Source organism: Nelusetta ayraudi, unplaced genomic scaffold (genome assembly GCF_046127955.1).
Source record: "Nelusetta ayraudi isolate G7.1 ecotype Tasmania unplaced genomic scaffold, CSIRO-AGI_Nayr_v1 ptg000006l, whole genome shotgun sequence".
In the NCBI taxonomy this organism is placed as follows: domain Eukaryota; kingdom Metazoa; phylum Chordata; class Actinopteri; order Tetraodontiformes; family Monacanthidae; genus Nelusetta; species Nelusetta ayraudi.
In genome coordinates, this window is record NW_027466056.1 from 961,997 (window position 1) to 983,025 (window position 21,029).

Genomic DNA, 21,029 nt, shown 5'->3' on the forward strand with positions numbered 1-21,029 from the left:
CGCACGCGGAATGACTTGCGTGTCGTAAAGCCAGTTCAACTGGTTTGTGGGGTTTACAAACAAACTCAGGCCAGAGTTCAAGGAATTGATCATTCCACTGTCTTTGCATTCCCGATTTGAACAAAGCCGGTTCATAAAGTAATAAACAGGGGGACCGGTAACGTTATTGCAATGTGTTTTCAACTGGTGCCTTGACTTTGTTTTACATCACGCCAGCTAGACGGAGTATATTTGTGGTCCGTGTCGATGATGTGAACAGATGGATGGCTTTAATGCAGTGCCATCAACAGGCAGCTTCTCCAGGGTGGATGGAGCCTGCCGCAGCGATGATACAGTTGGTGTAGGTTCCAAGCACCCCCCCCCCAGAATTCCAGCCTGGGGTCTTTCTGCGTGGTGGAGTTTTGCATGTTCTCCCTGTGTCTGCTGGGTTCTCCAGGTTCTCCAGCTTCCTCCCACACTCCAAAGACCTGCATGTGAGGTTCTGAATTGTCCATAGGTATGTCACCTCAGGAAGGATAGATGGATGGATGGATGGATGGATGGATGGATGGATGGATGGATAACACAAAGGTTATCATAAAATATGTTCTCACTCTTAGTTGTCATCCATGAGGTGTCATCCATCTAATCCAACCCAGCTGTCACCAACGTTGCTTTCTGCAGATCCCCACACTGTGAGCATGGGACATCAAGATAGTGGCCTCTTTCAAGTACCCAGGTGAACATTAGAGCCAAAGTGGCCTCCACCTGCTGAGGAGACTGAGGTCCTCCAGGGTCAGCAGGGATCTTCTCCAGACTTTCTAAGACACTGTGGTGGCCTCTGAGAGTCTGCAGTGTGCTACACCATGGTGTGCTGGGGGTGGGGAGTCACAGACAGGGACAGCAGGAGACCAACGGGTGAGGAGAGCAAGCTCCATCCTGGACTGTCCGCTGGACTCCATCCAGGAGGTGGCGCCGCAGACAGATAGATGTTGGTCCAAGCTGACATCCATCACAGACAACTGCACCACACTGTGGAGAGCCTGAGCAGCTCCTTCAGCTCCAGGCCACCGCACACTCTCCCGCACCCTTCTTCTTCTTCTTCTTCTTCTTCTTCTTCTTCTTCTTCTTCTTCTTCTTCTTCTTCTTCTTCTTCTTCTTCTTCAAATGTAAGTTTCCCCATAAGCAGGGTAGAGGGTCACAAATGTTGAGGATGGACTTCCAAAAGAGTGACGCTCAAAACTCGACCTTTACCTCCACTCTGTCACGACGGCCACACACAGCAGTCTGTCCACACCAGGCATGGGCAAACTACAGTCCAAGGGCCATATGTGGCCCACTAAGCTTTTTAATCCGGCCCTGCGAATTTGAAGAAATTAGAGTCATTTCAATAAGCACTTTATTTGTAAATATGTTCATATTCAATTTATTTTTAATTGAATCTAATTTTTATTCTTAAAATGCTTAGATATATTTTTTTGCTTCTCTGTTTTTTTTTTTCAACAATCTAATTTCTATTTTTTGATTTACAATTTACTTGTTTGCAGTGCTTCTTATTGTGTGTCTCTATCCACCTTGCTGATGTAATGTTGCAATTTCGCCACTGTGGGACTAATGAAGGAAATCTTATCTTATCTTATCTTATCTTATCTTAAAGAGCTAACACCTTAGGGCTTTAAAGACACATATATTTGTTGTAATGCTTTTGTTCATTTTCAATTGACATGAAAACAACATGTTTTCTACATATCCCAATGATATATGTTTCCCTCCTAAGAGGGGGGTCAACCAAAACACTCCAGCTCCTCTGTCACATTTTAGAACCCACCGTGACTCCACCAGTCAAAAAGTTTTCTACACCGAAAAGCCATCAACCAAACAAAATTGCTCAGCACTATAAATCCTACCGCTGGGTGGCAGCACGGCATTTATTTCCCCTCAGCTTCCGGTTGACATCAGCCGAGGAAGAAAACTGCCCCCGGTTCGTGACATCGTCAATGGACGTCGCTGTGCGTGTACTGTGACGCGGACGATACATAATAATAATAACACCGGGCCCCGTGTAGTTGCGTTAACGTCCTGTTTGCGTCAAGTTGTGTGAATGTGGCGAGTCTTCGCCGAACTCTACTGCCGTCCTTGCTAAAGCAGCGAGCGAGGCGGACATCAGTGAGAACGTCATGCCGGTCCCTCGCTGCGGTGTTCGCTGTGTGACAGCGGTCTGCAGCGGAGCAGCCACCCGGCGAGCAGCCGTCCTGCTGGGGAGACGCTGCTCCACCGACCAAGGGGTCGTCAGGGTCAGGTTCGCCCCAAGTCCCACAGGTGAGGAGAGACCCTCCTGCTCCAACTGTAGCGAGATAACAACAAGCATGTGGCTCTTCACGCGTTCAGTGTCTAAACCAGGGGTCACCAACGTGGTGCCCGCGAGCACCAGGTAGCCCCCAAGTGTCGTCACACTTATCACGACTTACTCATCATCATCATCATCATCATCATCATCATCAATAATAATAATAATAATAATAATAATAATAATAATAATAATAATAATGATGATGAGATGAACTGTTGAGAAGAAATGTAGATATTTTAATGATGATTTAATGTATGTATGTATATATACATATATGCATATGTGCATACACGAGTTACTGACCTCTGATTATCATTGCGCTGCAGGCTTTCTGCACCTGGGTGGCCTCCGAACGGCTCTGTACAACTACATCTTTGCCAAAAAGTATGGAGGTTCGTTCATCCTGCGACTAGAGGACACAGATCAGAGCCGGCTGGTGCCAGGGGCCGCGGACTCCATAGAGGACATGTTAGAGTGGGCCGGTAAGACAACACAAGGGCAAGCATGTCACCCATATCTGAGTGCTTATCAAGCTCAATGCTGAAGAAATGATTGATTAGTTTCATACGGAGCCGACTTTACCTTTCCAGCTGTGCCTCCAGATGAGAGTCCTCGTCAAGGAGGCCCGCTGGGTCCCTACCTGCAGTCTCAGAGGTTGGACCTCTACAGACAGACTGCCCAGCAGCTCGTCCACAGCGGTCATGCCTACTACTGCTTCTGCAGCTCTCAGAGACTGGAGCTTCTTAAAAAAGAGGCCTTCAAAAGAGGAGAGACGCCAAGGTGGCATCGTGTTTTACCCCCCCCCCCCCCCCCCCCCCCAAATTCTCATGCTGGTGTGTTTTGCTGAACTGGCTTTGATTTGCTTGGGTCGCTCGTCTCCCCTCAGGTATGACAACAGGTGTCGTCACCTGCGGGAGCAGCAGGTGGAGGAGAAACTGGCTCAGGGGTCGCCACATGTGATCAGGTTCCGCCTGGAGACAGGTGTGGAACCTTTCCAAGATATTGTGTTTGGGTGGACCCACCATGAGGTGGCCCAGGTAGGATCCACAATGACCTTCATTATTATCATTATTATTACTATCATTATTATTATTATTATTATTATTATTATTATTGTTATTATTTCTCTAATCATTATTATTTATTATTGTTATTGTTATTATTATTATTTCTCTAATCATTATTATTAATTATTATTATTATTATTGTTATTGTTATTGTTATTATTATTATTTCTCTAATCAGAGAACTCTAATTACAGAATATAATCTTACACCTTTAAAAAGCAAACTATTCTGTCAGATCCGAAACTTTAAACTGGAGGTATGCTTTCCTGAGTGATGGAGAGAGTGACTTGAGTGAGCCAGTAGAAACAGAAAGCTGAATCTACCGTAGTCGTTTGGCTTAAAAACAAACTTTTGCAGGTAGACGCGTAACTGGGCGATAAAGCAGCTTTTTGTCATTTCTCACTCTCTTAAGGTGGAAGGTGACCCCGTCGTGATGAAAGCGGATGGATTTCCCACCTATCACCTGGCCAACATTGTGGATGACCATCACATGAAGATCAGCCACGTCCTGCGAGGATCCGAGTGGCTCATTTCGACGTCCAAACACCTCCTGATGTACCGCGCGCTGGGCTGGCGGCCTCCCACCTTCGGACATCTCCCGCTTCTCATGAACAAGGACGGCGCCAAGCTGTCCAAAAGACAGGGGGACATCTTCATCCAGAGTTTCCAGAAGAAGGGAGTCCTGCCCGAGGCGCTGCTGGACATCACCACCAACTGTGGGTCTGGATTCAGCAGTGAGTGATGGGCGGGGGGGGGGTGAGCCAAGCAAGTACAGAGCCACTCATGCTTGAAAACCTGCACACATTACATTTGAAGTAGTCTGATATTAGTTGGTTGTTGTTGTTGAAAAAACGAATGCATTTCTGAATTTGCAGCCAATCGTATGGGGCGACGGATAGACGAGCTGATATCCGAGTTCAGTCCTTCAAAGATCACGACACATTCTGCTCTGTTAGACCTGGAGAAGCTGCCAGAGTTTAACAGGTGAGTCAGCGCAACCCCAGCTCTCTCTCATTTTGTATTGTTTTTATTTATATATGTTCTGTACCATCACTAAAAACCACTTAAAAAGTTGCCAAACTACAAGCTGAACCTTTTAAACTCCAACCCGCTTTGAAATAGCATAGTTGCAACCTCACTTTTCAACTAGCAAGTGTAGTTTTTACTGGTTTGTGGAGCCCTGATGCCATTGCAGCCCAAGTATTTTTTGTTTGCCTTACTGTACCCGAAAAATGAGAATATCAAGTAAAAGTTGTTTTACTTTGGCAATTTAACATAAAAGATGAAAGCAACACATTTTATTGAGCCATTCCACACAAATTGACGTCTCAAGCAGTTCCTTGTTGTAACTTTGCTGATTAAGATTTTCAGCTAATTAAAATCACAAACCCACAAACTCAGAAAATTATTATAGAATTTGAAAATTGTTTTTTTTAAAGCTGCAAGACCTGATCAGCAAAATCCAAAGAAATAAAAACTTGAAATATATTGATTTGCATATTATTCCTTTATATAATATGTCACATTCACCTTTTAAGTTGAATTGCAGAAATACTGAAACCTTTTCAGGATATTCTAGTTTTCTGGGTAGCACCTGTACAGTAAGGGATGGGATGGCAATGTCCTGATTGATCATACAGCCATTTCTCTGTGGCAGAATTCACCTGCAGCGACGCATTGAGGATGAGGAGCAGTGCCGCCTGCTGATCAGAGAGCTGCAGGAACTCATCCGGCTGGCCTTCACTCAACACATTCATGACAAAGAAGTTCTGGAGGAAGATTACATCAGACGGGTGTTGCATTTCCGCAAGGTAAAACTAGGGGACACGTTAAATATTGTCTCACTAAATGTCAGAAGTTGCTGAAGTTGTCTATTAACAGTGATCAGAAGCATAGCAGTTACGCACACACGCTCTTCTGATTTGATGCTCGCACTGGCTGGTTTAGGGGCAGAAGTCCAGACTGCGTCCACACCCTTGTTCAGGCTCCTCTTTGCTCTTCACCACATCCGTCCCAAAAGAAGCTGGAGGTCACTGTGGACAGACTGATCGTCATTGTTATTAAAGACACTGGTGGCCGTCAGCTGTATCACTTCAGTCAACTGACCTCATGAATCAATCAACCAGCCGTCTGGTAGGAGGATGGAGGTGGTTAATCAGTGCATACACTGGCAGTCAAAGGTTTAGACACGCTATGAACTGAATGTTTTCTCTTTCATTCTCTTGACACCGCACTTTCTCACTGAAGGCATCAAAACTGCGTATGAGCACACATGGAATTAAAGGTACTACCCAGAAAATGAGAATATCCTGAAAAGGTTGCAGTGTTTCTGCAATTCAACTTAAAAGGTGAATGTGACATATTTTTATAAAGGAATAATATGCAAATCAATATATTTCAAGTTTTTATTATTTCTTTGGATTTTGCTGATCAGGTCTTGCAGCTTAAAAAAAAAAAAAAAAAACTCAAATTTTATAATAATTTTGGGTTTGTGGTTTTAATAAGCTGACAATCTTAATCAGCGAAGTTACAACAAGGAACTGCTTGAGATGTCAATTTGCGTCAAACAACTTTTACTTGATATTCTCATTTTTCGGGTAGTACCTGTATGTAAAATTCACTCACACGTTTTATATTGAAATTCTTCAAAATAGCCACCTTTCATAAAAAGCATATTTAGGGTCATTGAATGTGTTATGGAATGGAATTTTGCAACTTTGTGAATTGCAAGTCAAGAAAGCGAGAATAAGCATTAACAATGAAATGATTTTATTGTGGGAAGAAATTCTGCTGATATTCTCAGTGTTTTTCAACCTTTTTCACCTTTTTTCAACTCGGTGTGAAACCTGGGCCTGTTTAGATGCACACAAAGCTGAACTGGGGGGGATGAAAATAGGCTCACAGTCCTTTTCAAGCAGTCGCTCCACAACGGAATGTTATTTATTCATTTTTTCCCCCGGATCCATTCAGTGTAATTGCGTAATTTCTCACGGCAACACCCTCTTCCGTTCACAGGGTCACATTTCCTCCCTCGGGGACCTCGTCACTCCGACTTTCTCCTATCTCTGGGTGCGTCCTTCCTTTTCCAGCCAGCAGGTGGCAGCTCTCACCTCAGATGCCCAGCTGATTGCCTCATTGGCGCTCAAGTATGTGGCGTGAAGTTCACTGTGCTTCCCTTGAAGTGCCACTGCTTCGGGCAGGCTGATGGCCATTGGTGTGTGTGTGTGTGTGTGTGTGCGCGTCATCATCAGGTTGGTGTCTGAACACGGCGAGGCGCTGAAGGTGGAGGAGCTCAGTAAAGGCCTGAAGGCGCTGGCAAAGCAGGTCAAAGACAGCAGCTACAGAGACGTGATGAAGCTGCTCCGCTTGCTTCTCAGCGGTCTGCAGGTACGTCATCATCACAGTGCTGTGCAACTGATGCTTGCTAACACACTCAAGCCCCTCCCTCAGGTCTGGGCTGTAGGAGGAGTCATTATATGCAATATAATTTATATAATATTACAACATGATACAATTTTGTATATAAAACCTGTGACCGTTTTGCACAGTGTCGCCCCAAAATGCACTGCAGCATCAGTTTGAGAATGATGAGAACAGCTGGACGTCCACACTGAGACAGATGAGAAGTGAGGTTGACTTGTTGGGAGAGAATCCAACACTCAAAACTAGAGAAACGTGTTTGTTCACGGAGGGACGCAGTGACATTCCACTGCACTGTTCTCACTTCTCAGTTTTAGTTTTCAATTCCACATTTGTGTCGTTAAAATTGACTTGTTTTCAAGCACAAATTTTCAACCAATAGACAGATAGATAGATAGACAGAGAGAGAGAGAGATATCTAGACATTTCTCTCTCTCTCTGTCTATCTATCTAGATATCTATCTATTCTACACAAAGCTGAACTGAGGGATATCTGAGGGATATCTATAGATAGATAGATATCTATCAGGGGTCCCCAAACTACGGCCCGCGGGCCACATCCGGCCCGCTGCGTGCCTGGCCCGCGGGAAGGCAGTCATAACCCCCCCCCCCCCCCCCCCCCCCACTTCTGTCCTAATGACCGAGCTAAATTTTAAAAATGCCATTTTAACGTCTGAATAATGGCCGGAGCGTCAAATGGCTCCGACGACTCATTGACCGCAGGAGAAACGCGCAGACGCGAAAATGGAAAAGAGGAAGCTGTTCTGGAGTGATTGTCTCGCTGGTGACCTTTGACCCCCATAGCAAGGCCCCAGCGTCGCCGAGATGATGGTGTCTCTGGGACCAGTGGAGAGCAGCCAGCGCTTCCGCAAAGTCCTGTTGCTGTCGGAGGCCGGAGACGAGGCAGCAGGCCAGGCTGCAGAGTGAGGGACAGCCGATGAAGCAAAGACTCACTCACGACTTCTGCTGCTTCTCAGTGAACGCAAATATGTATATATATATGTATATATATATATATATATATATATATATATATATAAAAATATTTTGTTGTTGTTTTTTTAATGTGTCCTTGTTGGAAAAATAAAATATTTATTTAAAGAGAAGTGTGTGTCATGATAAAACTGCACTTAAATTAGCACACCCTGTCACTTTGAGCTCTTATACAGTATGTCTTGTTCAACATGAGTTTCTCCAAAAAGAATAATTTCAAAGCAAACATTTCCAGGAGGAACCGGGAGCGGTTTGATGACGGTAACAAGGAAATTAAACAGCTTGTTTTCCAAAAACCTGGCCGGAAAGACATCGCTTGTGGAGATAGAAGGAAGCAGGAATGGGCAAACTACGGCTCGGGGGGCCATATGCAGCCCACTAAGTCTTTTATCCGGGCCCGCGGAACTTAAAGAAATTATATTAATAGTAAAAAAAAACTAATGTGGGTGTATTTTCGTTTCAATAAAGAGGTGAACACAGTGGAGCTTCAAAGACAGATCATGTGTTGTAATGTTCATCTGCGTGACGAAGATCTTCCAGGCACAAATGTACCTGATTGACTCCCAATGATTTATTTGCACTGATAGCATTTGTGTCCTTATTGCACTTTGTGGACATAAAAAAAAAGTACTTGTGCCTGGGTGAGTGTGTGTGTGTGTGTGTGTGTGAGAGAGAGAGAGAGAGATGCTCTGTGTATGTATGTGTGCGTGTGGGAGAGAGAGAGAGCTGCTTGGTGTGTCAGGAGTGTGTGTGTGTGTGTGTGTGTGTGTGAGAGAGAGAGAGAGAGAGCACTGCTCGGTGTGTCAGGAGTGTGTGTGTGTGTGAGAGAGAGAGAGAGAGCACTGCTCGGTGTGTCAGGAGTGTGTGTGTGTGTGTGTGTGTGTGTGTGTGTGTGTGTGTGTGTGAGAGAGAGAGAGAGAGAGAGAGAGAGAGAGAGAGAGAGAGCACTGCTCGGTGTGTCAGGAGTGTGTGTGTGTGTGTGAGAGAGAGAGAGCACTGCTCGGTGTGTCAGGAGTGTGTGTGTGTGTGTGTGTGTGTGTGTGTGTGTGTGAGAGAGAGAGAGAGAGAGAGAGAGAGCACTGCTCGGTGTGTCAGGAGTGTGACAGCAGCGTGTGAGTGTCACATGTCAGCACGAGTGGGCGGCAGTTTGACGCCTCCGCTTCCCTTCACACACACACACACACACACACACACACACACACACCCACACACACACCCTCTCTCTCTCACACACACACACACACGCACACGCACACAGGCTCTCTTGCTCTCTCATTCAGCAGCCAGCAACCGAACCTTCTGCGAGACAACCCGGACCGGACCGGAGCGGACCAGAATGGCGAGCCAGCCGAGCCTGCAGACGCTGCTGAGTGAGTCACCGAGCAGCAGCAGCAGCAGCAGCAGCAGAACCTCAGCGGCTCTTTCGCTGCTTGTTGTTCAAACTGTACAAACTAGCGGGTTAGCGGTCGCGAGGTCGGAGAAATGCAATCACACTCATTCACGTTTAGGAAGCGACAGGATTTCGCTCGCTACTTTGTTTGTGTGTTCGCTCGTTTGGTTTGCGCAGTCGTCTGCCAAACAGGAAGTTTGATTGACTTGACTCGCGGCGTCGCGGTCTCCTTGTTGTTGTTGGGTTGTTTTTTTGGGTTGTTTTTGTTTTTTTTTCTTCCTTTTTTAAATTTTTTTATTTTTTTTTATTTCCGTCGATTTTTGTACAAACGCACAACATTAAGTCACAAGTGCCGAGTGCGACCTCCTTCTCATCTCTCCTTCATGCCCGCTTCTTCCATTTCTGGAACGTTCGGTCGGTTTTTGACACCTTCTGGTGCGCTCGCGGTCTTCTCTGCAGCCCAGAACACCCTCGCTATCGAACGTCACTTTGGTGCGTAGAAGTTCTTGAGTGAATCATTTTGTGTTTCAATTCTACTATTAAAAGTCATCAGAAGTGAATGCCTGCCGGCATTCCACGAGACAAACGCAAACTATTCGACATTCTAACTGATGTCAGGCTAACGCGCTGTTCGTGGCTCTTCTTTTTTCTTTTTTTCTTTTTTTTTTCTAATTGAAACGTTTTAAGTTTTTATAAAACACATAGGATGTTGCGCAATATCGTGGCAACTTGCAAGCCATGTTGGCGTGACATTTTTTTTTTTTTATTTTATTTTTTAGTATGACATTTTTATCTCTGGGAATTCTTGAGTGCGAATTTGAAAAGTGAACCGAAGAATCGATAGACTTTGTACGTCTCAAAGCGGTGACACGTAAACTCACCATTCTCAAATATAAGCATCACTATCATTAGAGTGGCACATACAGTCAGTGTACATGAATTACTCGCAACAGGTTCGAACGCAAAGTGTGGCTCTTAGTTTTCAATACTTGACTTCAATACTCTCCTCTTCTCTGTACTGCTTGTAGACCAGGCCACTGATCCAAACAATCTGGATGACAGGTGGGACTGCATCCAGGACTTCTGCCAGCTCGTGAACCAAGAGACTGATGGGTCAGTTCAATCAATCAATCAATCAATGAGTTTGTATTTATAACGCACATCTCAAAAATGCTGAACACAATCAAAGGGAGAACCTTTCAACATGATATTTGTTTCCAATGTCTGAGAAGTTATTTGTGAAGCGTTGATATAGAATTCTAGATGAGCTTGATGGTTTGACCCTGAGGTCAAGTTCCCCCATCAGCTCACTGAACTCTCTCAGGTTGCTGTGACGCAACCGCGCGGGGGGGTGAGAAAGAGTCGCTCGCTCGCCAGCGTTCCTCCAAGCAAACGCTGCAATATTTGGATGCTCGGACGCGACAGTTGTCTTTACGTCGGCGAGACAAAAACAAGCGTTTCTCTCACTTTATAAATCATGACTCTCCGCTCTCAGTCCTCAGGTGGCCGTTCGTCTGTTGTCCCATAAGATTCAGTCCCCGCAGGAAAAGGAGGCTCTGCAGGCGCTCACTGTACGTAATCGTCTTTCCTTCTTTGTCTGTCTAACATACACTGTAATAATGTATCCTGAGCGAGACGACTGCAGAGAGACACTGTCTTCTCGCTGTGATCAGTCTGTGTAGATTTGTGTCACGGATTCATTCGCCGTGAGTTCTTAAAGCAACAGCAACCAGCCGGCTTTTTCTTTAAAAAAAAAAAAAAATTCCAAGGACATAGAGGTTATTAGTTTTTTTTATGGTCGATATAACAAGTCTTCATATTTGCTGTATATCTGCACTGTACAAGTATGAAGCCAAAACGATGTTGTATCGTCAGTGCACAAGATTGCAAGGCTGCAGTGAGTGTTCTGTGTGTTTGTGGCCTTGCACTTTAAGAAAAGGAAACAGTTCTGGGAAAATTCATCCCTAATTGTCATCACGTGGCCCACGTGGAACTGACGGATGTAATATGAGTCTGTTTTGTTGGGGGAAAATGAACCTCCGCGACATGTTTTATACTCATCGTTCAGTGACGGCTGCATTTCAACTCTGAAATGCAACGTATTTGGGTTCCTCTTGATTTAATTTGGATATTAAGCCGCTTCAAACGGGCCGTTTCAAGTCTGTGCCATGACAGAAACCAAGACCTCGGTCGTTTTCTCTTGTTCAAAGTGAAACCCCTGTTGATGAAGATTTCTGTTTGGTGCTTTCCAGGTTCTCGAGGCGTGTATGAACAACTGTGGAAAAAAGTTTCATGGCGAAGTCGCCAAGTTTCGCTTTCTCAATGAACTCATCAAGGTCTTAACACCCAAGGTAATGATGAAGACCAAAGGTTCCGCCCGTGTTTGGCCAATCCATCAGAACTTTGATTGCTTTACTTGTATTATTTCTGGTCGTTTATTGTGGCGGCTGACAAAGCAGCCTCTAAAACTGTATGTAAATTGCTGCGCCGGTGGCGTTAATCAAGCGTGTTAAATCTAATCACACGGATGTCGGTGAGGTCACACCTTCAACCAGTGGTGTCACACACGTGCAGTGGTGGGGGGGAAAAAAGTACAACACAAATGCATGAACTCTGAAAGCGTTTTTTTTTTTAAACCACCAGTTTCTGACATTAATTGTAGCATCAATGTCTATGTGTGTTTAAATTTAGAAATTTAGAGTAAGATAAGACAGGCTAGCTTCACTTTTGTGAAGTCTCTCCACCTGAGGGGGCGGGGGGTATTGATGTGATTGGCTCTGTGTTCCTGTGCAGTACTTTGGATCGTGGACTCCACAGAAAGTCAAGGACAGAGTGACAGAGGTGCTGTATGGCTGGACGCTGTGGCTCAAAGACGAAGCCAAGATTCAAGAGGCTTACAGTATGCTGAAGAAACAAGGTCTGCGATGCTTCACACCAAACCCGCCGTCAGCTCTGGCGCTAACCTGTTTCACATGGAGTCAGAATAGCCGCAGAACTCGCACAGTGGGTGGAAAGTTACTCAGAAAAATGCTGCCGCACATGTTTTGGTGGTTGGCGTGGTACCAGCTGCTCCGACGCAATCCTGTAAATTATGATAATAATAATAATAAATTACTTTAATTACTTTACTTTGCTTTAATTAAATGACTCTGGTGTATTAGCGCTGATGTTTTTCAGAGAGGATTTAACCTGTGTAACACAACCGGGCAGGTGTCCCAGATCAGTTTGGAAGCTTTTGAGCGTAAAGAGCTTCTTTCAAACCTTCTTAAGAAGCTTGTGAGAGAGAAAAAAAACACTCTTAGCTTAAGTAGCTCTTCACTAAAGAAGGAAATGTAAGATTGAACTGAGCCATTCTTAACAGCCTGCTTAGTGACAAAACAGTAGCTGTGTTTCCATCACCTCTAGAATTGCACAAAACCTAAATATGGCCATATAAAAAAAAAAAACTGTTGATGGAAAACAGCTCCGCTTGGAAAAAACCGCCTGCTGATTGCCATTGCAAAAAAAAAAGTCTACGACTCATGCAACAACTGCAGTGTTTCGTTTGTTTACAGGCATGTTTCATGCGCCACTGTCGTTACAGGCATTGTGAAGGAAGATCCCAAAGTGTCCAACAAAATCATAATGGCGCCGCCGCCGCAGCGAAGCACGCAGTCCGTTTTCGACCAGGAAAAGGCAACGGTGGGTGCGCGCGTGTGTGTGTGTGTGTGTGCGTGCGTGTGTGTGTGTGTGTGTGTTCCAAAATTTCAGGTTGTGTTGTATTGATGTCACATTATGAACTGCTGAAGTGGGTTTATGGTGTCGTCAGCTTTTATCCAGGTTGTTAAAAAGTGCCTGTCCTGAAGATCTGGAAACGGCCAACAGACTCATTAAAACCACCGTCAAAGAAGTAAGACGCACGGCACGGTGGCACGTGTGCAAAATATACATTTGGTGGTTGATATACAGGAGTTATTATCGCTGCATTTGTGTGTGTGTGTGTGTGTGTGCGTGTGTGTGTGCGTGTGACTTTTAAGGAGCAGGAAAAGGCAGAAAAAGCGTCCAAGCTTGAGTACACACTGAAGGAAGTGGAGAGCAGCACCAAGGAGCTTCGAGACCTGCTGGAGCGACAAGCCATCAGTGGAACCATACTGGAGCTCAGCGATGATGTCATGGTGTGTGTTTATAATGTGATAAGAATTAATAATAATAATATTATTAATAATCCTGTTGTCCAGGCAGCATCTAAAATCTCCCTGCCGGGTGGAACATGAAAACATGAATAATTATAACTTAAACTTTTAAAAAGAAAGTTCCCCACACAGGAGGCTCCACCCTCACACTGTGGCCCTTTGAACGAGGGATGCAGAGGAGATCCTGGTTTAAAGCTGACAGGATATTGATGTTAATGGACAAGGCTCTAGTAGTAGACCATCCAAATAGGGTGAAGGCAACTTCATTTGTTGAGCACAGTTCAACTTACAGTGCTTTACTAAACAGCATAGAAATGCAATAGAATCACGATAAAAAAAACAAAAAAAAACACACAAAACAAGAACTCGATGGAAAAAAAAGCAAAACATAATTCAACGGTAATTAAAATGCATCCATCCATCTGTTGTACCCACTTGCTCCTGCACACAGGATGGCCGGGGGTCCTGCTGACACACAGTAGATACAAACCAATCCGTCGCCTGTCTTATCAACAAACTCCTGTTAAGCAAACGTAGACAAGATGCAGCTCGAGCACATCCTCTCTCCACGTCTACGCTGACCAGAAATCCTTCATCCCCTCTGCACAAATCAATCTGAACTCTGTGCTGTCTGTGGAGAGCAGGAAGCGCCGTCTTCCTTGCAGAGCGGCGTCACACGATGCTTATTATCAAGACCGTATTAAGGACACAATGTGGTCCGGCTACCTACGTGACCCCTCCCTCCCTCCCTCCCTCCTGCGTGGCAGCCCCTGTACGAGCGCTGTGATAGGCTGAAGCCCACCCTCTTCCGCCTGGCCAGCGACACGGTGGACGACGACGAGGCTCTGACGCACATCCTGGCAGCTAACGACGAGCTGACGCTGGTGTTGAGCGCCTACAAGGACCAGCTGCTGAGACGCGAGGGGGGTACCAGTGGTGAGCAAACGGAGCCTCGAGGTAAAGCTCTGTTCTCCACCCCCCCCCCCCCCCCCCCCCACCCAGCCTGTTCATCTCGCTTGCTCCTGTTTGCAGCCTCGACTCCTCCCGGACAAGTGAAGAGCTACCACCTCATCGACTTCTCAGCTCTCCACTCTCCAAAGTCGCCCGGAAGAACAAACTCCCCCCGGTCATTCAACTCCTCTCTGGCCACCTTTTCCTCCGTGCTGGACAGTGAACTGGGCCTCAGTGAGCAAGGCAGGGCTGCATTTGCACACTGACTGACTGACTGACTGACTGTTGTGTCTTGACTGTAATGATCGTATTTTATGATGTCACACGATACTGATTTGTCATCCCGTAACTAGAATTTGAAAGTCAGGTTTTACGGCCGACTCGAGAGTCTCCACGCTCTTATTATGAAGAGCTGATCCAGGTGAGGCTGCGAGCGCCGTAAAGTTATCGGCTTCGAATGTAGGAATGTTTCAGCCTGGAACATCTCTGACTCTGTCTCAACAGCTTCACGATGGAGCTGATCACACGGAGAATGCGGAGCAGAATGCCGTACCGCGAGCCCCCGGCTGTGGCGGAGGTACCACCTCATCGTTGGACTGGGCCAATGTTGGGTAAGGAAGGGAAGGAAGGTGACGTCACACAGGTGACACATTTGCTCAAAGTGAGATAGATGCCTTCTAGAGAGAACAGAGGTGTCAAACTCTGGGCCCGCAAGCCAAATTTGGTCCACAGTGTCACTATATATCTATATCTTGTCGAGCTGCTGTAAATGTAAAATTCTCTTGGAGATTAATAAAGTATTCATCTATCTGTCCATCTATCATCTATATTTGGCCTGTGAGGCCAATACAGAGTCACTACTACAGTAGAGCTGCTGGCCCCACCGCTAGCATACAGCACATGTAGCGCTAAGCACTGCAAATCCCAGAATGCTCTGCTGGTGTTTTGGCAGGTCAATCGGGACAGGACGTTGATTGAAGGACTTTATTATCATGACTTCATTCGGTTTATTGTTGTTGTTCTATTTTTAAATGTGTCATCTGCCTGTGAGAAAAGGTGACTGTTGAAATTTAGACTATTTTTGTTTACTTTTTTTTTTTTTTGTTTAGTTGTTTAAAATTTAAAATTTGATTTTGCATACAGGAAGTACCCGAAAAATGAGCATATCAAGTAAAAGTTGTTTTATTTTGGCAATTGAACATCAAAGATGAAAGCAACACATTGTATTGAACCATTCCACGCAAATTGACGTCTCAAGCAGTTCCTTGTTGTAACTTTGCTGATTAAGATTTTCAGCTTATTAAAACCACAAAGCCACAAACTCAGAAAATTATTATAAAATTTGAGGGTTTTTTATTTTAAGCTGCAAGACCTGATCAGCAAAATGCAAAGAAATAGAAACTTGAAATATATTGATTTGCATATTATTCCTTTATATAATATGTCACATTCACCTTTTAAGTTGAATTGCAGAAACACAGCAACCTTTTCAGGATATTCTAGTTTTCTGGGTAGTACCTGTATGTGCAATATTAAGTTATCTATTGTTTAATATGAAACTTTGCTTGTTCCATATTAGGTTTAAGCAAAACTTGTTCGGGTGCATATGAAAAGGTTCAATGTTCTATCTGGAAGAAGATTTATTATTTTTTTTTTTTTTAAATTATTGTTCAATAAACATCAATGTCGGACCGAGACTTTGTCCAGGGTTCACATTTTGGCCCACTGTGTGTTTTGAGTTCGACATCGCTGACACTCGGACTCAACGCCTCTAGATTGTAGAAGGTTCGAAGGTTCGAGGACCGGGGGTGGGGGGCTTTGGTTGTTTCCCAGCCACAAGTGCATGAATTCAGAGATTCCAGCAGAAATGTCCCTACTATTGAACGTTAGTTTTGTCATATGAATTGTATGTACTCCTACTGATGTTGTTTTGTCTTTGTTTGTCGTTTTTTTTATTTGTTTTTAGGTCCCAGCTGCAGAATAACCCGTTCACAGGATCAGAATCTCCTCTCAAGTTGCAGGAAGAACCCAGCAGCAACATTTTAGGATTTCCAGCGAAGTCAGAGGAGACATCAAGTCCCCAACAGATCCTGGAGAAGCTCTACGTACCGGTGGAGACCATCAAGTCCAGTACGTAGCGAGCGACAGAAGCCGCAGCAGTTTTCTTGCTTGCGCAGTGGTTGATTTCAGAATCAGAATCAGAATCAGAAATACTTTTATTCATCCCGAGGGAAATTCTTTTTGTAACAGGGTTCCAGTCAACTTGAGAAATGTACGTAAAATATAGAAAGAAACACGCAATTAACTAAGTAAAAAATAATAAAAACAATAGAAAATTAAGTAGCTGACAGAAAAAATTGGCAAGTGCAAATTTAACAGTTAAAATAAAATAAAATAATATAAAAAATAAAGAGCATATAACTATAAGATACTGGAAATCTTTTTTGGGATGTAAGCATGTGGATGTATATGGCAGACAGTGATGTTACAATGAGGAATTATACCGTTTAATTTGTGACCCGTCGGTGGCTTCTCTTCGCCCAGGTCACGTGGAGCCGCTGACGCTGTTTGATCACGCTGGGGTCCACGTCTCCCTGCACTTTGCCACAGACTCTGCTGCGCTGGCCCACCCAGACGCCGCTGTGGTTGTCATCTCCACCGTCAACACGTCCGCCCTCCGTGTGAGCGACCACGCGTTTCAGGTTGCCGTGCCAAAGGTACGGAGGACGCGAGCAAAGTCACCCTGCAGAAAAGGCTTCCTTTTCTCCTCTCGCTCGCGAGCCAAGTTTGTTCTGTGACACTCGCTGCTATCCAGGCCTGCATTCAGTCAGTCAAACGTTGATAAATGCAGGAAGCGTAATCGGAGCTACTTGCTACTTGCTACTTGCATCCTCAGGTGAGTTGTGAACGTGGCTCTGTCGGACAAGATGAAATGGCAGTGACAATGGTATCTGCTGGAGAGGCTCTGATCCAACACATCAATCTCAAACACACTCTCAAAAGGAAAATCAAGAAAATCCAAAAGCAAAACAGACGGGGAAAAAAAAGAAGAAGCAGTTGAACGTTCGGATGAGACTTTATATGCCAAAGAAAAATAACAGCAAAGCAGAAAAATAATGACCAGTATCTTTTTTTTTTTTTTTTTTTTAAGCTCCGGTTTGCTGCTAAATGGAACAGCGAGGTCTCTTTTCAGCGAGGTGTCTTTGAATCGTTTTCTGAAAACATTTTGCTGCTTTGCCAAATATTTTGAACCATTTAAAAAAAAAAACAAGAACATCATTTTTTGCTTCATTCAGTGATGAAACAACTTGTTTGCACCAAAGCGTTTTCAGTTGCCTGTTTTTCTTGTGAGTGAGATGGACTTGTGTTCAGCTGCACCTGGATCTTTGATTTGTGCAAACTGGGTTATTGATATGACTGTAGAAGAGGAGCAGGTGGCTGTGTGCGGCAGTGTGCGGCAGTGTGTGGCTGTGTGTGGCTGTTGTGTGGCTGTTGTGTGCCACTGATCCCACGGGGTGGCGTTCATGAACCATGATTATGTTGCGATGCCTTGTAGGATGCACACCTTTATTTTATATCATGCTTAACATTCAATGGTATTTGCATCAGAGTGTAAATACCTACATACACACATTGTTGAACAGTTGTATATTAAAAAAAAAAGAAGAAAAAAAAAATCATCTTGATTAACAACATTTCAGTGTAGAAAAGCGGAATTGACATTCTGAGCCCTGTGCTTTTGTATTTGAACAGTTTAATTATTAATGAAGATTATTTTTTTCTTCTATTATTATTATTATTATTATTATTATTATTGCCCTGATGAATAAGATTGAAATCTATTCCTGCAGACAATGTCAGTGAAAGTGCAGCCGGCCTCAGGAACACACCTGCCTGCCTACAACCCTGTCCTGCCTCCGCCGGCCATCTCCCAAGTCTTACTCCTGGCCAACCCCCACAAGGTAAACTCACTGCAGAAACTGTAAGTCTTGAAGAAGAACAAGAAGAAGAAGAAGAAGAAGAAGAAGAAGAACTTTATTGATCCCACCATGGGGAAATGTGCATAGTTACAGCATCAAAAAGAAAAAATTTACAGTGCAAAAAATGTATACTTGCAATCACAATACTTTAGTCCTGTCCACCTTCTGTCTTAGACAACAAAAGTGACTCTGTGTGAGTTAACGGAATCAACTTGTGACGGCCCCTGGTGTCCACAGATGCAGATAGAAGCCTTAATTGGCGGGAGACGGTTGTTCGTCGTTCTGCGCCATCCTCGCTCGATGGCCATTGGGGGGGTTTTCAACATAATTACAGTCACGTGAGCTCAACTGTATGGACTGCGTGCGGCGCCTACAGAGAGATCTCTGTCGTCGCAGTGTGGCCCAGATTCAACGGCGCTTTTGTCCAGCGTAGCTCAAGTAGAGTAGAGAGGCCACCAGGACGCCACCGGACCTCATCGCTGACAGCACCGAGCGTGTCAGTCGTCAATGCCACATAGCGTGGCAATGTTGTTGTTTTTTTCCCCCAGTGGCCTCTCGAGGTACTGCAGCCAAAAAAAAACCATACCAACCATTGTACAACCATTTTTTTGCTCAGGTCAAAAAGCTCATTCAGGGTATAAACTGGGGGGGTGGGAGGGGGGAAGAAGAGGCTAATATGAAGTGGCATTTTTCACTTTCATCTTTTGGGTTTTGAGTTGACTTCATGAATGCCGTGCATGCTTTTTACAAATGAATCCTGTGTTCTGACTGTGTTCTAGCGACCAGTGCGTCTCCGCTACAAGCTGACTCTGCAACATGGTGACCGCCAGCTCCGTGAGACCAGGGACATTGACAACTTTCCCGACTGGACCACACTGACCGGTTGTTGATCATGATTTTTTTTTGGAGACCCTTTTCTTTTTTTTTAAGAGGAAAGAGCCAAAGAAAGACTTACTTTTACTTCTTACACTCAGGTATTAAGCGTTTCATTCCAACTTTATGAAAATATTTTCCTCCAGTTTGCTGACAAATTAGTTTATTTACTCTGTTTTCACATTTTTTTTTATTTTGCTTTGTTTTATTCCTCCTTATTGCCTCAAAAGATGACTTTATATAGTGTGTGTGTGTGTGTGTGTGTGTGTGTGTGTGTGTGTGTGTGTGTGTGTGTGTGTGTGTGTGTGTGTGTGTGTGTGTTAATAAATGTTACACAGAGCACAATAGAATGAAAACTATTCTGTGACAAATAGTGAATTTGCTCAATCTCAAAATTACAGAGATTATTTTTTTGGTCATTGTGATTGTTTTTATCTTAAAAAATGTTGTTGTGTTGTGTAGCTGCATTATTGTTACATCTTTTTTTTTAAATAATTGTTCTAAGAGTTTATGCTAAAGTAAAGCTTCCATACTGAACCTGTTTCTCCAAGTGATTTTTTTTCCCTCTTCCTGTTGTTCCAGCGTGTTCTCAGGAATTAGTGGCTCTCTTTCTAAAAGGCCGCTACTCCGTCACTCAAGAAACACAACGTAGCCGTGCGAGTGCCTTCGCCAGTTGCTTCTGTTCACTTTTAGAGACAAACGTTTAGATCCTCAGATCTCCTAAGCTCTCTGAGGTGCTGGTCCACGGTTTTGGTCAGCAAGGCCGTGGAGCCCTCGCTGTGACATATGTGACTGCTTCATGTAAAGATCTCAGCAACTCTTGACATTGTTACATACAGAGCCCATTAAAACTCCCACTGACTTTCTTTGGCTTTTTAAAACCCATTTAGAATTGGCAGCGGCTGTAGAGAGGGTCGACTGATTCAACTATCAGCAGGTGCTTTGAGAAGAACCCTGAGTTTCTCCGTGTGTGTGTGTGTGTGTGTGTGTGTGTGTGTGTGTGTGTGTGTGTGTGTGTGTGTGTGTGTGTGTGTGTGTGTGTGTGTGTGTGTGTGTGAGAGAGAGAATGAGTGGCTTTGTTTGGAGCTCTGGCCCAAGTTGAGGTGGAGAACTGCATCCAAGTGGCTACATTTCAGATTGCAGTGTCGTTCACTCTTTCTCCCCCTCCTGAGTTTGAGTTTGCCAGTGAACTACGGTGGCCCGCGCACCCCAACCTGGGTACCTGGTCCAGCTTTGTCTTTGTTGTTGGTTTTTTTTGACCCAAGACACGAGCGTCCATTTTAATTATGAAACGTACTATCGGACAGCCAGATTGTCCACACCAGGCTTCCTTAGAAGTGTGGCGGTACAGGAAGGCAGCTAACTGGGAGCAAGACCCTTGGTTTTACATGAGAACGGTTTTATTGGACCTTGATTATACACTTTTTTCATGTTTCATTCATGTTGGCAGCGTATGAAGCGTATTTTTACCAATATAAAAATCATAAATCAAGCCAAGTATTACACACTGGACCCTTATCATGAAAGTGCAGTTCACTTCCTGTATTATTTCTTCTTCTTCTCCTCTGGGTGGCTGGTGGCAGCTGCTTCCTGCGTTGGCCACGACAACCAGGAAGTGGAAAGCCGAGCGGCTCAGCCGCCGTTTTCAGTTCAATTCAAGGAAGAAGCAAGTGTAAAATTACCAATCCATTGACTTTATTCATCATATTTATTATTTGACATCAGCAGATTAAAATACAGGTTTACTATATACATTTATGTAACATGGGTGTCAGATAAAGTGCCAAATACAATTTTTTACAAAGACCAAAAAAAAAAAAAAAAAGAGAAAAGAAATAAAAAGGATGCCATTTG

At 44.3% G+C, this 21,029-nt stretch overlaps 2 protein-coding genes across 3 annotated transcripts; both read left to right on the forward strand.

Moving 5' to 3' along the window:
* The first annotated feature begins 1,939 nt into the window (after positions 1 to 1,939).
* ears2 (glutamyl-tRNA synthetase 2, mitochondrial) lies at positions 1,940 to 7,796 on the forward strand. 2 transcript variants are annotated; one of them, XM_076013379.1, is made up of 10 exons: positions 1,942 to 2,298; positions 2,656 to 2,811; positions 2,920 to 3,109; positions 3,216 to 3,366; positions 3,809 to 4,130; positions 4,272 to 4,380; positions 5,054 to 5,207; positions 6,412 to 6,542; positions 6,648 to 6,783; positions 7,621 to 7,796. In XM_076013379.1, the coding sequence occupies exons 1-10, from the start codon at positions 2,157 to 2,159 to the stop codon at positions 7,741 to 7,743; spliced, it is 1,614 nt and encodes a 537-aa protein (XP_075869494.1). In that variant the 5' UTR covers positions 1,942 to 2,156; the 3' UTR covers positions 7,744 to 7,796. The 2 variants fall into 2 exon arrangements, with proteins under 2 accessions (XP_075869497.1, XP_075869494.1); XM_076013382.1 differs by lacking the exons at positions 6,412 to 6,542; positions 6,648 to 6,783; positions 7,621 to 7,796 and adding an exon at positions 5,344 to 5,717 and having other exon boundaries at positions 1,940 to 2,298.
* Positions 7,797 to 9,009: 1,213 nt separating this feature from the next.
* Positions 9,010 to 20,073, forward strand: LOC142879929 (ADP-ribosylation factor-binding protein GGA2-like). The gene is made up of 16 exons (XM_076013496.1): positions 9,010 to 9,179; positions 10,228 to 10,312; positions 10,695 to 10,770; positions 11,452 to 11,550; positions 11,993 to 12,116; positions 12,783 to 12,880; positions 13,008 to 13,088; positions 13,216 to 13,353; positions 14,139 to 14,328; positions 14,404 to 14,565; positions 14,676 to 14,743; positions 14,827 to 14,933; positions 16,289 to 16,452; positions 16,867 to 17,039; positions 18,174 to 18,284; positions 19,082 to 20,073. The coding sequence occupies exons 1-16, from the start codon at positions 9,146 to 9,148 to the stop codon at positions 19,190 to 19,192; spliced, it is 1,821 nt and encodes a 606-aa protein (XP_075869611.1). The 5' UTR covers positions 9,010 to 9,145; the 3' UTR covers positions 19,193 to 20,073.
* Positions 20,074 to 21,029: the final 956 nt, after the last annotated feature.

Excerpts from the sequence above, each read along its gene's own strand:
- ears2 (XM_076013379.1), top strand. The coding sequence starts at position 2,157 with ATGCCGGTCCCTCGCTGCGGTGTTCGCTGTGTGACAGCGGTCTGCAGC. Across the intron at positions 4,131-4,271 it reads CTGTGGGTCTGGATTCAGCA|CCAATCGTATGGGGCGACGG; the intron begins GTGAGTGATGGG and ends CTGAATTTGCAG. Across the intron at positions 6,784-7,620 it reads TGCTTCTCAGCGGTCTGCAG|CAAGGCCCCAGCGTCGCCGA; the intron begins GTACGTCATCAT and ends TGACCCCCATAG.
- LOC142879929 (XM_076013496.1), top strand. The coding sequence starts at position 9,146 with ATGGCGAGCCAGCCGAGCCTGCAGACGCTGCTGA. Across the intron at positions 9,180-10,227 it reads GAGCCTGCAGACGCTGCTGA|ACCAGGCCACTGATCCAAAC; the intron begins GTGAGTCACCGA and ends TACTGCTTGTAG. Across the intron at positions 11,551-11,992 it reads TCAAGGTCTTAACACCCAAG|TACTTTGGATCGTGGACTCC; the intron begins GTAATGATGAAG and ends GTTCCTGTGCAG.